General features: G+C 32.9%; 1 protein-coding gene across 3 annotated transcripts; it reads right to left on the bottom strand.

Annotated features, from left to right (window-relative positions):
- Positions 1-1,618: 1,618 nt before the first annotated feature.
- On the bottom strand, positions 1,619-14,440 carry LOC103497819 (phospholipase D zeta 1). 3 transcript variants are annotated; one of them, XM_008460173.3, is made up of 20 exons: positions 13,876-14,440; positions 13,232-13,333; positions 12,458-12,573; positions 12,219-12,360; positions 9,929-10,099; positions 8,168-8,341; positions 7,585-7,827; positions 7,367-7,483; positions 6,421-6,560; positions 6,168-6,317; positions 5,744-5,900; positions 5,080-5,613; positions 4,621-4,731; positions 4,276-4,422; positions 3,976-4,173; positions 3,674-3,775; positions 3,369-3,500; positions 3,117-3,182; positions 2,236-2,297; positions 1,619-2,158 (listed from the first exon to the last, which is right to left on the bottom strand). In XM_008460173.3, exons 1-20 carry the CDS (start codon positions 14,104-14,106, stop codon positions 1,912-1,914), a joined length of 3,342 nt encoding a protein of 1,113 aa, XP_008458395.2. In that variant the 5' UTR covers positions 14,107-14,440; the 3' UTR covers positions 1,619-1,911. The 3 variants fall into 3 exon arrangements, with proteins under 3 accessions (XP_008458395.2, XP_050947841.1, XP_050947840.1); XM_051091884.1 differs by having other exon boundaries at positions 9,929-10,091; positions 12,458-12,548; positions 13,876-13,923; XM_051091883.1 differs by having other exon boundaries at positions 12,458-12,548; positions 13,876-13,923.
- Between the last annotated feature and the right edge of the window lie 2,064 nt (positions 14,441-16,504).

Genomic DNA, 16,504 nt, shown 5'->3' on the forward strand with positions numbered 1-16,504 from the left:
GTTTTTCAATTTAAGGTCGTTGGCTATTTCTCTCAAAACCTTGAGCGGGTTTAGTTCAGTAAACATGGGATCCACGTCCAAATTTATAATCAGTAATTTGGAGAGTGAGATGTATATGATATATAGTTGCATTTAAAAATTATATGAAATTTACTAAAAGTGTTTGGAACAAAATTGAATTACTATAGTCCTATGCTATTATAATTTAATCAGAATAATTTGTGTTTGAAGTGTAGATTAATTTAGTTAGAGTTAGAATAGTATGTGTTTGATGCGTAGACTATTTTAATTTGATAAGATTACAAAATTGTAGCAAATAATAAATACCGTAGCAAATTGAAAGTTTTGAAATAATTAATTTGAGACTTTTAAATAGTATTTACACGTAGTTATTATAGTCCTAAATAATCTTTACTTTCAAATAACCTAAAATATCTTTACCATCAATGTTAGTACAAAAATTGTGAATTTTACTATTAGCGCTTCGCTATCTATTAACTCTAAGGGGGCGTTTGGGGGAAGGGTTGGATTATGAGGGTTAGGGTTATGTAATCCAACCCTCGTTTGGGGTAAATGTTATGTAACCCTAGTTTTAGCCTCTTAACCCTTCCTCAAACACTTCTTCAACACTTCTTAACCCTCTTCAACTTTTCCTCAATCATTCTTCAACATTTCTTAACCCTTCTTCAACTTTTCCTTAACTCTTCTTCAACTCTTTCTTAATCTATCATAACCCTACCCATATAACCTTTCTCCCAAACACATCTTATCAAAACATTATCATAACACTTCCTTCATAACCCTTCCCCCAAACACATCTTATCATAATCCTAGGTTTATCATAACATTAGGTTTATCATAACCCTAATCCTTCCCCCAAACGGCCCCTAAATGTCAAAAGAAGATAATAATACCAAACAATATAAAGGAAACGATCTCGATCATAATTAATTATATTTGCAAAATTCCTAAACAAACATTTGCAATTGAGGCTCACCGTAATAGAATTTTATTACACTTGCACCGATCTTGATCAGCAATTGGTAAACATATCCTAATATTAATCAAAAGTTTAATTAATAAAACGATGAGTTTGGATTTTAGTTAGCTAGTGATACAATTTCTTACGGCCTACAATTGTCCACCACTTAACACAACAATGTGAACACGTGTTATAGCCTAATTAGACTAACACATTTTTATCATAGCCATAGCCATTCTTCTTTGACCTCACATTTCCATTTTTCAACCATTCATTCAACATGAAAATTCCAAGCTAATAATGCAGACATTTGCATTATTGTTAAGAGCACTAACATTTTTATACCAATAGTGCCCAAAAATATCTAAAAAAAGCTTTTTTTTTCTTTTTACCGCATAAGTTGCTAATAAAACATGAATTCTCGATCTATATATTAGAAGTTCAAATTTCTATCGTAAACATAATTCAACTAACTATACTAGTCCCAAATAATTTTAGATATTTTCAATAATTTTAGATATTTGAATACTTGGAAACATAACTTAAAATTAAGTGAATCATATCAATCCACACCTGAAAGCATTATTAGTATTAAGGCGCTAATGCGAATGCGTAGAGTTGGAGATGAAAACGACATTAAATGCCCAAATTAGGACAAAAGTATTGTATTAATTGAATGAATATTACAAAGTACTAATTTTTGTTAAGGTCCTTTTTTGAAGGCCTCTATCATGAGCCTCCACCCACCCACCCACCTTCCTTCTCTCTCTCTCTCTTATTTTTCTTTCTTTTTTTTTTTTTTCCACCTTTAAAAAATGGTAAATAAAGTATAATGCAACATTTAACTATAAAAATTAATGAAGTTAACCTAACAAAAAACAGGGCATATATATGTGTATGTGTGTATATATATAGATATATGTAAATATTTAATGAAATACTAGAGATGCATAATACTCACTCTGATTGAACACAGGTCTTAGATCTTCTTTGCTGAGGAATTCAAGTGGGAAGGAAACAAGATGCCCCTTCACTGAACTTAATCTCTCCATTGGATCAATCCTTTCGATTTCTCCATTCCTATAGAACTCAAGCTTCTCAGGGGCAATTCCTAAATCTATTGTAGTGTGTCCCAGTCGCTCTTTCCAGATCGCAACGCTCTGTCTCAGCCCAGCTCTGTATTTAAAATGCACGTAAAAACCGTTATGTTGAGAAGGAGATAAACAAGTCAGTGTCAAAAGCACAAGTCATACCTGGAATTTATGAGGTCGTTTGGTATGCAAGAAAAAACATCTTGGTATATCGTTGTGTTTGTCTGTTTGAAAAGCAACAGTTTATTGTCAGTGCTCTAATGCAACAAAACAGAAATCTAATGCAATGCTTTGAGGATGAGGTACCAACATGGAAGAAGAATGCAAACTTTTAGTCCATGAGATCTTAGTAATAATTGCTATCATTCTAAGGGGAGGTCCTCCTTCATCGTATAAATATTTTGTCAATTTTTCTTTCTTTTGACAATTTCCCTTTACCATTTGTATTTTTTGGTATAACTAGACATTATGTTCATAAACTATCCCAAGATTGCACCTGACCTGCCTACCAAGGCCAACTCCACAAGAAAATAGATATTGAAAATTATCTAGATCCTCTTTGGTAATCATTTGGTTCTTGGATTTTAAAAATTAAGCCTACAAATATATCTTCATCCCTAAATTTCTTGCTTAGTAACCAAGCCATGTTTTAAAAAAAGGAAGTTAAAAAATTATTTTTGTTTTTTAAATTTGGCTAAGAATTCAACTATTTCACTCAACAGAAATGAAAATTACTATAATAAATGAAGAGAAATAGACCTAATGTTCAAAATTTCAATGGTTACTAAATGAGGTCTAAGTTCTTCACCTCGGAGACTTTTGAAATCTCAAGCACCAAAATAGTAACTAAATTCACAAAAGTATTCATTTTGAAACCTTCAAAACCAAATAGAAACTAAGCTCAAATCCTAAGGACGAACATGTATTTTATTCCAGAGATAATTAAAATAGAATTTTAGGGGCGAACTTCTATTCTTTCCATTCTACAAAACTATTAGTCCTCAGAAGAACAAATACACATTAGTCTTTTTAGGTTTTCTCACCTTGGCAGTTGCCATCCACGTATCCTTGTAGGTTGAATCAACAACTGGATCAACTATTTGATTGACCTGGAGAAAACAAATTCACATCATAATCAGCCACTTGAGACACAAATGGTTAAACATTTAAATTAAACCAACGTCCCATATAAAATCATATAACTCTGCCCCAGGTAAAAAAGATGCGTTTCTTCAAACAGTGAAAATACTTTTTCCTAATCCTAAGACGGATGTTTAAATTTGCTACCCACTTACCTGTCCGGGACGAAGACCAAGATGTTCAGACCAAAGAGAGATACGTAGACTCCAGCAAAATTTTCCTGCTTTCCATGGTTGTCCTCCCATAGATGAATTGATGAGTTCGTTATCTTCAATAACAACTGCAATCTGAGAGGAATATGTTTATTAGTTATTGATCTCATTCAAAACTTTTCAGCAGTTGTTATTCATAAATTTTCAGGTACGTTGTGAATTAGCACCAATTAAATATTTTATTGATGGAAAAAAAGAAGAAGAAATAAACTGGAAAGGGCCACGGTTTTCCAAAAGAGAAGTGGTACCTCAGAATCCCTAGCACCAAGTAAACTTCTGTCGTTGATATTAGCCGAACCAATCAAAGCAATACAATCGTCGATAATCATAATTTTACTATGCACGTACACCTATATTCAGAACATAAAAAGATGCTAGCATGTCAAGAAAAGCTAAAAGTCAGATATGAATGCCACTGAAGATCAGTTTGAAATGACTTTCCAAGGACTTATAAAGTCATTTCAAACAAACCCTATGTGTTCCATCCAAAATCACAAAGTATGTTAAAAACAAACCCATAAAAGAAATATATAAATACATACATACATACCTGGCTTGTAGCCACAGGACCACCATCAAAGAGTTTACCATAAGCTCTGAGGCCATAAAACGATATATAATCATGAAATTTAGAACCAAGAAGCTCATAAAGATTATGCAATATTGAATTCGGTCCTCGGCATATAGTTCGATACTGCCAATGCATTATAGCTCTAACAGATGCTGCACCACTGTCATCCAGGCCCCCCTGACAAACCGCAGATTCAGAATAGAAGAAAAGAAAACAATATATATATATATACTACAATAATAAACCAGCAAGGGACAAGAATGACGAATTTCCAAGAACCTGAAATCCAGGCAAGAGTGGTATGACAACAATGACCCTAAAAATCTTCTTTTCACGGAAGGCTCTCATTATTCGGCGATATAATGCGTCTAACACACGGTTCCTTATTGAAACATCATCTGAGAGACCTGATATAAAAAATTGATTCTGAAAAAGGAAAACCAAGTATCGATATCATTAATTAAGTGTAGAATACCAGTTAATTTCAACAGCAAAATTCTCAAATACCATCATGTTTAGTTAAAAAATGAAGGTGGTAATAAAGAAAATGAGAAAGAACAGAAAATAAAAAAAGAAAAAGTATCATCAACGCAATAACCTAACTAAAGGTAAAGAATCATGTACCTCAATGTAGATAAAATGTTCTGCCTTCTCAATAAGAGAACAATATGCAGTGTGAATGCTTTCTTCATCTTGGCTTGTCCCAGCAGACCACTGACTGACGCTTCTGATGACCTGAAATGAGCGGTCATTAGCAATAGAACAATCTAATACCATAAATACTGGCGAATCACTGACCAACAACTAGCTTGTATATATGAAAATATGACTTTAAAGAGCCTTAAGTCCAGGTGAGTTGAGTTTTTTTAAATATATTCATACAGGTGAGTTGAGATTTTTTTAAATATAAATATCTATACAAACAGGGAGTTCAGACTATAAATATCAGAAAATCAAAAACAGTAGAGAGCCTTTGAAACTGCAAAAGAACAAGTTCGCCGAAGAAAACCAAAACCCAAAACAATTATGCAAATTTTTTATCCACAGGTACAAAACTTCCTATATCTTCTTCAAGCAACTCACCTGGCAACGACATGAAGCACGTGGACCAACTTGTCCAGATTCATCTGCGAAGCCACCATGATCTCCCCTGTCTTGTGTTTCCCACCACTCAAAATCTGAACTTTTGATACGATTATGTGTTTTCCCATCTCCAGAAAACTTTCCATGAGAATCCAAATGGTCAAGATCATCAACAAAGCCTTTCAGAGGCATATCTTGTCCTATGGGTTCAACTTTGGTCTTCCTGAAAGAAAAAGGGAGACCGCTGCTGACCCTACTTGGCTGATCGAGGGGATTGACAATTGGTTCCAGTCCATTTAGTTTTGGACCTTCATTTTCAGCATCCTGTCCATCAGCCTCTTGAGGCAAAAGCAATGGAATATCATGGAAAGATGATCCTCGAGAAAATGAATCCTGTACTGTTGTTTCTCTAGGGTCGTCAAAACTCTTCTTTTCAACCTCCAACTCTCGGCTATTCCACAAGTAATGAGGAATGACCATATGATGCTGAGGCATAAGTAATGGAATTGCCTGCTCATTTGGGGCTTTATTTCTCTGCATGAAAATATATATTTCCATTAGGATATAGTGTTAAAACTTTCAAAACTACCGTTGTATGTGCTTCAAGTGCTTCATGGTTCAACAACTTTTGTCCTATCTAGACAGAGTATAAACGAGCACTGACCTTAGCATAATTCCAGCGTTGGACAAAATGCCTGGCTATGTCTCGACAAGGTGGTCCCCAGAGTGCACAGTGGACATCATGCCAAGGCATGCGAGGATATTTCTTCCGATCCAACTCATCTCTCATGGTATCTTCCCATGAATTTGGCTCAGATTCCCTGAGTCAATCATAGATGAAATTAGCAAAATTACACATAAAATCATCACGTGGAATCAAACAGAATTCAAATAGAATAGCATGAAAAGTTCTTAAATAATTATCACCATTTAGTGGTGTACGAGGTGATCCCACTAACTTTTACCAACTCACAATTAATTTAGATAAAAAAAAAAATATCATAATGACATGAGGAATCATCTAAGTTGTAACAATTACCCAAAAAAATTCAGGGCAAATATTCAGCAGCAAGGAGAGTAGAACTTACCTTGGATTATAGTAGTCCTTCCCAGGCCACACTGAAGGAGGGCAATCACCAACTTTATGTTCAGGTGTATCATAACGACCAAAGCATAAATCCAGTCCTCCAATAAAGCAAATATGATAATCAACAATGACAAGTTTTTCATGGTGTGACCTATATTAACCACTCACTAATATTAGATGCTGGAAAATCTAGAGCGATTTGACACAAAAACGTATAGATTTATGCCCTCAAAAAGAAGGCACTGAACACATACCATAAGTACACACCACAGGAGAAATGGTCAGGGTAGCGCAATACTCTCACATTCTCATGGATGCTGAGAAGTTTTCTCTTACTATAAACACTGTTAATTTTTAAAGCAAGGGCAACCTCTTTGTAGAGAAGAATGTATATCTGTATACAAAATGCAGAAATTACCATCGTCAGAGATTCAGATCAAAACTGTGGAAAAAGAAAGAGTGAAATACATTCATAATGCATAAGGTACGCAAGTTTCACAACATTAAGAGAGAGAATAGAATAGTTATTTCAAATTTTCAATCTATTCCGTGCCCGGTGCCATCTAAATCATTGGATAACTATTCTATTTAGAATATATTAGGTAACTTTTAAAGTTTCTAGAATATATTAGGTAACTTTTTGATGCCTCATTATACTAATGCTTCGGAGGAATAGAATAATTATTACAAAAAAATTCTCTCTCTACTGTAAACAATTCAGTCTTTTTTTGAAGAAAAAAAAACTAAACCCACTTTGTGGAGTTATTAATGTATTATTTTTAATGGTTTACATGGATAATTAATTGATATATAGAAACTATCATCAGATTGAGACTTTGAAAGAAATTAAATTGTACCAAAATTAACCAGATGCATGGAATTAAATCTAAGGTTCATGTTCATGTAGTTTTTAAATTATTCCAAGATTATTTGAACAATCTAAAAACTTGTAGTAATGGCGACTGGGCAGGATCCATATCCCTGCTCCACCCCAAATGTTTTCACTATCAAAATTCAGCTGCAGCCTTGCATAAAAATAGATAAATTTTAGCAATTATTTTTTATTTTCAACATCCCAATACAATTAAATATATTAAAAGGACATGAAATTTATAATAAGATATTCATGAGTTTACACTATAACTAACAAGATTTTCATGAATTCATATTATAAAAATATGAAAGAATTCCAAAAGGTACCTGGACCCCTTCCTTAGCTTTTGCTTCAAGTAAAGCATCAAGCCTAGATGAAGCATTCGAAACAAAAGGACGCCGCAGATACAATTCTGGGCAAAGCCACCAACCACAAATGAAAATCTGCATAAGACTCCTCAATCAGCCAAAAATTCTTCCCCACAAGAATAATGATTGTAAAACCAATTATCTCTTATGTGAGAAGAGAATGATTGGGATAATACCTCTGATTTTGCACGTTCAATGGAAAAGGCAATCGCTTCAAAAGCTGCTTGGCCATCGATGAACCATTGAGCCTTGCTACCATCTTCAGTCAAACCTCTTGGTGGAGCATAAGAACCAAAACGGTGAGGATGACACCAGCCCTCAGGAGGTCTCAGTCCAGCATCATTAATTGCAGCAACCCAATCTTTAACCTTCGATCCAGTCTTCGCTCTTATCCTAATACTCCTATTTCCACATGCTACCTGACATTTTAAATCACAAATTTATGGTGTGTTTGGATTACATTTTCAAGTGTTTAATTCAAAAAATAAATTATTTTGAAAAAATATTAGAATGTTTGAAAGCATTTAAACAAAAATAAGTTTCTTCAGAAACATTTTTTTCTTAAGTCAATCCAAACATATCCTTAAACTCCACCTAAGAATTCTTATTAGCACAAAGTTCCACCACAAACAAAAGTGTCCAACAACTAAATAAATAATGGAAGAAGTGAAATCTGTCTTAATTCCAACCATATGGGGGGCAAAAGAGCAGCACCACATTTATAACTAGAAACAAATTGTAATGAAAAAATTTTACTACCTTAAATGAATGCCGTAACGGATTTGGCTCCCTAATTTCCTTAGCCAAAGATAGTCGTCCATCTCCATTGCCATCAGAAGTAGGTAGCACATCAAAAACTATAATATCCATTGGTTGAGTATCAAAAGAATCTCCCAACAATGCCAAAAACCCAGGCTTTAATACAGCCCACACCTACAAAGTCCAATCAACAGCGTAGATTTCTATGTAAAGCTTGTCATCAAATAAGTTGCTTTAAAAACCTACTAACATTACTATTAAACTGCCAATTCACACAAAAGCTTAAGCTGGTGGTTGAAGGCAAATTTAATTATATATCACCAACACTCCCCCTCACTTGTGGGCGAAATATTTGAAAGGCCCAACAAGTGGAAATCAATTTTACCTCACTTGTGAGCTGAAATGTTTGAAAGGCCCAACAAGTGGAAATTAATTTTTAATTGGGGAGGAAACAACAATGCAGGGGCTTGAACACAGGACCTCCTTGGACCACCTGCTCTGATACCATATTAAACTGCCAATTCACACAAAAGCTTAAGCTGGTGGTTGAAGGCAAATTTAATTATATATCACCAACAATTACCAATATGCCAAGATTGTCCAGTTAAAGATAAAGGTTCATGGGCCAACAGGAAATTACTACAACATGGAAAGAGGTCAGAAGGTGGGAGATCCAAGAGGTCAATTGCTAAGATGCAAAAGGCAGGAAAAAAAGAAACTCTAGAAGAATTTTCATGATAAAAACATCGGTAAATGACAATAAAAAGCATAAGGCATAACCAGTAGTTTCTTTCATGGTCAATTGAACAATCAAAACTCAAAAGAGCTACAAGTCATGGTATAATATGATGCAAATCCAAGAAGATCCAGTTACAGTTTGCCAAATGTTGATAGAAGAAAGTTAGAACTCGAAAGAGGAAACAAGCATTTAAAGTTGCAACCTCCATAGAAGGAGAAAAAGAAGAGAACATCCTACACAAGTTCTTCAAAAGGGAGGAATTTCATTTCCTGCTAGCATACCTACAAATTTAGGTGTCTACTTTAAGGAAAAACCATATAATCAAACTTTACAATTTGGCTCCCAGAATAAACATATAATCATTTCGTATAAGCTGAGAGGATCTTAGTCTGGATATAGGGGATTAAAGAGGTTTTACTTTCAGGACACCATTGAGGGAACAAACAATAGAGCGTTTGAACTGATTATTGCCCATTTCTTTCGAGAACTGTTAGGAGGACCAGAGAAACTCCATATTCTTAAAAAACCCACAACCAGTGGCTGATCCAAAAATTTTATTGACAGGGAGCTCTATAATTCAGTCAAAATAATTTGGATAAAAATGTAGGAGTGACACTTAAACTTGGGTCTAGAGGAGGCTGGAAAACAGTTTTATCACTGGGTGTCTACTGGTATTGCTATTATTTCAATTTTTTTAATATATATTATATAAAGAGCATACTTGTGATGAACACAGCTCGGCCTCTACTATATCCACCGGTGACCACAACCCGATATGTCTTCATGTGAAAACGATATATTGAATGTTTGCAGATTTCTCTACATAAACAAGTCTTGTATAAAGCAAACAATAGGTGAAATAGATCATAACCTAGCTAATAGTAGGACATACTTCATACACAGAGAGGAGGAGAATAAAAAGAAGCGGAAGCCAACTGCATCCAACCAAACTTGCTTGGTCACTTAAAACACCATGGAAACCCAGACATAAAGATAATTAAGAGAAAAAAAAAGCCCCTTACCTTTTGCCAATTGTCATTACAACAACTAAACCATGGGCATAAACAACATTTCCTAGAGTCATCTTGCTTTGGAATTTTAGGTAGATGCTTCACCATGACATAATCCTCTTTCAACTTTGGGCCATATTCTGGTGAAAATGATAACTTAGAGACCTCCAAGAACCTGCAAACCTACAGTTTATAAATTTAAAAGGAATTATAATAATAAAAAGAGATCATAAATGAGAAAAAAATGCTTTACATTCATGCATTAAAACATACAAGTGAAATATCAAACAACTAAAATAAGGATCCTACAAACAAAGACTAGCATCGAAGTGTTCTATATTAAAAAACATGCATTAGGACATCTAGAATATAAAAGGGTTAAGTGTTAACACCCCCAATGGAGGTTTAAATAACCAAAAGGTACTAAACTTCAATGAAAGCTATGCATACCCCAATCAGATTCAAAATACCATTATACATCTTGCAAAGAACAAGTAAAACGAGCGAAATACTACTCATTATTGAAAAAAAGCAAGCAAATTAGAAATCTAAAACTACTAGTACTCATTTGGCTCGGGTAGAAGATAAATTAAATAATTTTTCTCAAGAAAGATGAACTTGGTATATTAATCGTAATTACAAATTTGCAGCCACCCGACAGTTCCATACTTTTGACTAATTTTATTAACATTCTAAATTTGGTCGTACCTGCCATGCATATATTTGTCTAACAAAAGCAGTCAAAACTATTTGAAGATTTCATAAGACCATTAGGCAACCCAAAACACATGAAAGGGGAAGAAGAAAAAAGAACGACATTGACATGTGGTTCTCAACATTGTTGATATTCATATTTTCATTCATGACTCATGAATTCCTAAAGTATAAGAAGTGAAAGATAATCACACTAATCAATGGTAAAAATGGTTTCTCATGACTGATAAGTATATCAGGTCTTTTACCAATGCGAGAGATTTTGAAGGAGCAAAAAGACCCTAAAAGAGGACTTGTTACAAAATAATTTATCAAGGTATTTCAAAAATCATCCTAATTTTATACATATTCTAAAAACACATTTTTTAATTTAATTCTGCAATAGTATGGAAATTTCAAAATAAAATTATTTTTAAAAAAATACATTAAGATACAAATTTCAGTTGATCAGTTAGTTGAGTCACATTCCTGATTCCATGTTTGCAAAGAAGAAAAAGGGGAAGAAACCACGAGAGAAAAAAAATCTATGATAAAGAACACCAATGTGATAGTAATTTAGTAAATGACCATACAAGTTTTCAGAGAGGTAATAGCAAGAAAATTTAGTAAGACCACACTAGGTACCGACAACTGCAATGGCAAACAACCCATGAATTTCTTGGCCACCATATGTTGTAGTCTTAAGTATAGAGTCACCATTTTTAAACTCATGAAACAATTTGTTTGATAAAATTACTTCCTTGGAGAATTCTTTTTTTTTTTTTAATGAGAAATTACAACTTTCATTAAGAAAGATTGATAGAATACATGGGCATACAAAAACCAAGCCCACACAATGGAGGAATCTCCTACAAGAAGGGACTCCAACGATACAGAATCATGTTCATAAGATAATTATAAAAGGTCTACAAAATCAAAGCCCAATGGAAAACATGAAGGTGAACAAGAGACCATAAGCCTTCCCTCCCCTTTTCAAGACCCCTAAACACCCTACTATTCCCCTCTTCCCAAAGCACCCATGGAATAGCACAGATGCTAGCATACCAGAGAAAGTGGCCTCTCTCCCTGAATAGTGATTGAGAAGGAACTCCTCGATCATATCTCTAACTTTGTGACAAACACAGCTCAAGCAAAAGGTCTAGAGAAAAGAGTCCCAAAAGCATGCTTGCAAACTCACAATTGCAAAGAATAGGCTTCACTTTCTTGGAGAATTCTTGAATATCTCTTAGAATTTTTATTGAATGAATGGAATAGAAAATAAAGCCTATTTATAAGCTACCAGCCAGAAACCAGAAGGGATTAAAACAAAGCCAACTAAACAGAAACTAAACCCAACTGAATACAATAACAAATCCAAACAGATTAACAACAACCAACTAAACTAAACAAGAGGAAGACTTCCACAAAAGCTCTTAAATCATTGTTCCACAAAAAAAATAAACCAAGCTTTCATTGAGAAAATACCAGAAAATAGATGGGCTTTAAAAAATATATAGAAGTCCTGTATAAAAAGAGCCGATACAGTGGTTTCAGGACAGTAATAAGATATGCATCATATGTATTCAAAATAACGTATCACTGCTTATACCTCCCGAGAGTTGACAATATCCATGTTACTCAAAAAGTGATTCAGATACCCTTGCATTGCAGTCTTAGCTCTATCAGACATAGAGTGCTGCCTTCCTAAGGCAGGCCGAATAATTGGCAGGGCTGCACTGGATGGAACATCCCTAAAATGAACACAACCATATGAATCATTTACGCATAACTGAATAGGCTACATAAACAAATTCTTCTAGTTTTGCTTTGAGCATAGCTGAAAAATACCTATTTTTAGAACTTTCATCATGATGCAGAGGCTCGGCCTCATCATCTGGTCCATCCTCATCTTGGGGTACTGCTGTTTGATCTCCTATTCCTAGATTTTGAAGCCATTCTTTAACCTTTAATATAATGTTCCAATGAAGAATACATCAAAACCCCAAACCTTCGTATTAAAAATAACTTATCTAAGATTTGAAAAGCATAAAAGCATTAACACCAAATAATTCACATTATCAAACCAAGAACAAAACGTGTAATGATTTTTTTTTCTTATTTTGATATCTTGAGTGTTTAATCCAGCTTACCCACACCTCAACTAATCTCATACGATAACTTATCTGATCATACAATATTTGGGTGTCAAAGAAACTCATAGGATATTATCCTACGTAGTTGGTCACCATGGATTGAAACTATTGACCGCTTAGCCCTTTATCAAAGTCATCCCCTATTTACCACTAGAACAACCCATGATAATTAAGGAAACGTATAATAGTAACAATCATACTATAAAGTTTTTAGAGGGGTTGAGACACAATAAAGCTTATGTAGGGGCTGAGAGGTTGAAAGAGCTGATTTGATCAATTGTTTGATTCTATATCTTCCCTTGAGCCTCAGTGTGTAATGATTTTTGTAGTTACCCTTTAGATCTTATTAGGCTGATCAGAGCCCTTTTTTTCTTTTAATGCCACAAGTTCTCTTAATGAAAGTATGGGTTATCGTGAAAAAGAAAAAAAAAACAACCATACAACTATGTGGACCATATTATGCACATACCTGTTCTTGCTTCTCGTGAATTTCCTCAATGAATGCCCGTTTCTTTAATGCAAAATGCAAGTAAAATACATGGGAAGCTTTCTTCAACATGCGCCATTTAAACTATTACAGGAAAATAAGAAAGGGTTAAACCAGGAAATGTTCAAAGCTGAAAAGGTAAGAAATTTTTTTTAAAATCTCAAAATGAAGATGGAAAACACTCACTAGACTACAGCAGGAATATTGGCGAGGAAATTATTTTATAACGTCAGGAGTACAAACAACTAAGTAACTCTTACTTCTGCTGGAGTGTTTTGGTAGAAGGGAGTAGTTAATCATCAAATTTTAGAATTAGGAACAGTGCATCGAAATAAAGCTCTAAATACAATAGAATAAGCCTTCCTCAATCCCACCACTACACTATATGACAAACTTGAGGCAACTCATCGATAATAATACACATAATTTTACAATCGTCTTATCCGATTTCCTCATTGTTCTAAGCGGAAAAAACATAACAGATTGCACAAATCTAATATCACAAGCCTAGACCCAAATGAAATTACAGACCACCTAAAGCATGGAGTAATTCAGCAGCAGAAATGAAATCTCCAAACCATGATAAATTTAGAAAATACAAGAATTCGAAAAAAAAAAACTCAAACCTGCTTATACTGGCACTCGATTGTGTAAGAAAGAAGCATAGGACTGATATCACCGGCATCAGGACGAGAGACAGAAATGATTGTAGCCTTGGGCAACTCATCGAAAATCCTTGTAGGCTCAGGAGCATCCTGATGAAAAGAAAAAAACGAAGACATCGAAGCCGTGGGCTGCTCCGATTGCATTTGAACATATCGAGGCCCGCCTCCGGCCATCAACTGCTCCGATCCCATCCCAAATCCGTCCAAGACCACAGCAGCTTGGTTTGATCGAATTTTGCCACAATTGAAGAGTATAGAATCACAGAAAACGGAAACAGAGAGATCGAGAGATGGGAATTTCTTGTCGTTGAAGATTGAATTTTGGCCTTTTTTCTGAACTGCAAGCAACAAGAAACACGTCAAAGTGTGAAAATTCGCGGGTTTGTAACGTGGGTTTCGGGTCAAATCCAACAATGAAGATGAAGATCGAGGAAAATTTCATTTGGTTTGGTCGTTGTAAACGATTGGTGTGTTATATTTTAATGCTCCACATTGATAAAACAATCGGCAAGTAGTTTGATTCAGTGTACACCAAAAATATTTGTTTTCCTTTTTTCTTTCCTTTAGAATTTATATTTATATTTCTTTTTAAGATGTTATATTTCAATAATAATAATAATTATGTTTCTAGTTAGTGAAGGGGTATGAATTTGCTAAAATAATTAATATCATTAAATTAATTAAAAAAAGTTCGATGAATTTCACTATATTTTTAAATAGTTTCAATATTTTGTTATTTTTAAAAATGTTCTTTTCTAAATTCAAGTTGATTTTTTAGGAGATATTCTCTTCGAGGAAATTGTCGCAAATGTAAAATTGACAAAATTTTCACATTTCAAATTAAATTAATGAATTTTGTTGTTTAGTTAGTGTTTCTATTAGTGTAAATAATTTTTAAAAAAAATTCTTGATTTTTTAAAGTTAATGTTGATAGATAACTTTAAAATAATTAGGAAATGAATTGTTACGAATAACCTACAAATGAAACTATTTACAAAATATAGTAAAAATTTTAAATGGATTACAAAGGATTTGGTGAACTATTACGGTGGTCCGATTATGAAATGTAATTTTAAGTGTAAATGTTTATAAAATGAAATAAAATAAAAGGTTAAAGGGGAGAATATATGAAATATTTGTATATGACAAAGATTGACATTTTAAATACAAAGTTATATATACTAATGCAACCAATTTGAGAAAAAATCTCCCTAAAAACAATGTTCCGTTGATAATACAAATATTTAAAAGTTGCAAAAATACTCTAATTATTTTTTGAAATGTAAAAAAAAATGCTATTATCATTAGTGTAAAATGAAAACCGTTAAATTCTAGTTTAAAAAAACATACGTTAAAATAAAAGACACTCTCAACATCATGACTATACGAGTAGAAAGGGTCGGTACCTTGTTACGAAAAATAAACCTAAATTGAGAAAATAAAATGAAGTTTTTTTTTTTTTTTTTTTTTCCTTTTGCAAATGTATTGTAATATTAAAAGGAAATAAGGACCTCACAACATAAAGTAAAAGACGTAAACCAAATACAAAAGTATAAAACAAGCAAACAAACGAATTTAAATAGAACAATATTAAAGTTTAAAAGAACCAATTTGAAAATAATATATACATTATTCATATAATATATATTTTTTTCCCTATGGATACTATTATTTTTCTTGTGTTTTTAAGTATTACACTAGCTTTCTCAACATAATACTTAAAAATCTACCCTTAACTACATGCTAATACAATATTATATGAAACTCTCTTAATCCTTCCATTGTTTTAATCCACTTGTATATCTTTATTTGAGATATGCAGTTATATTTGTTATTGTCTTTTTAGATAAATAAATGTCAAATATTTAACAAAAAGGAAAAAATGGTGGAGTAAGAGGCTATCGAATAAGAGATGGAAAAAAAAAAATGAAGTAAAACGAAACTATTTTTAAAGAAGTTGCACATTAAAGTATGTTTTTATTTAGTTTACGGGTTCTTCGACAATTTTTTTTTGAAGTTAAATTTTATCTTTTTAAGTAGTTTTGTTAGAATGTAAATAGTTTATCACTTTTTTTGTTATTAAAAGAAAATCCTAAAACTTAAATGTAAGGATATTTTTAAATTCATCTTTAAAAATTTAACTATAGAGATCTTTTCAAAAATATATTTGGCAATCCGTAATTTACTCAAAATTTGACTATTATTTGATATACAATATCATTTACAATTTTTTTTTCAAGATTTGGTAGTTTAGGACTTTTTTTTTATACGATAGAATAGATTTGACAACTTTTTTTACATGATAGAATAGACAAAAACGGGAAGAAAGAGAAAGAAATAAAAAAAGAAAGACGATGGAACAGAAAGATGGACCTGATATTTTAAAAATAGCTAATTTTATGGATCTTGTTAGTGTGTTATATTTATTATTTTAAACTTTTAAGTTTGAAGATATTTTTATATAAAAATACAAGTTTTAGAATATTTCATATAGTTTAAGCATAAAATTAAATAAACATAAATCATTATTTATTCCGAAAGTCCCGCTTTCACTTTTCTATAATGATCCAAATAAAACAATATAATAAAT

The sequence above is a fragment of the Cucumis melo genome, chromosome 11 (assembly GCF_025177605.1).
Source record: "Cucumis melo cultivar AY chromosome 11, USDA_Cmelo_AY_1.0, whole genome shotgun sequence".
NCBI lineage: Eukaryota > Viridiplantae > Streptophyta > Magnoliopsida > Cucurbitales > Cucurbitaceae > Cucumis > Cucumis melo.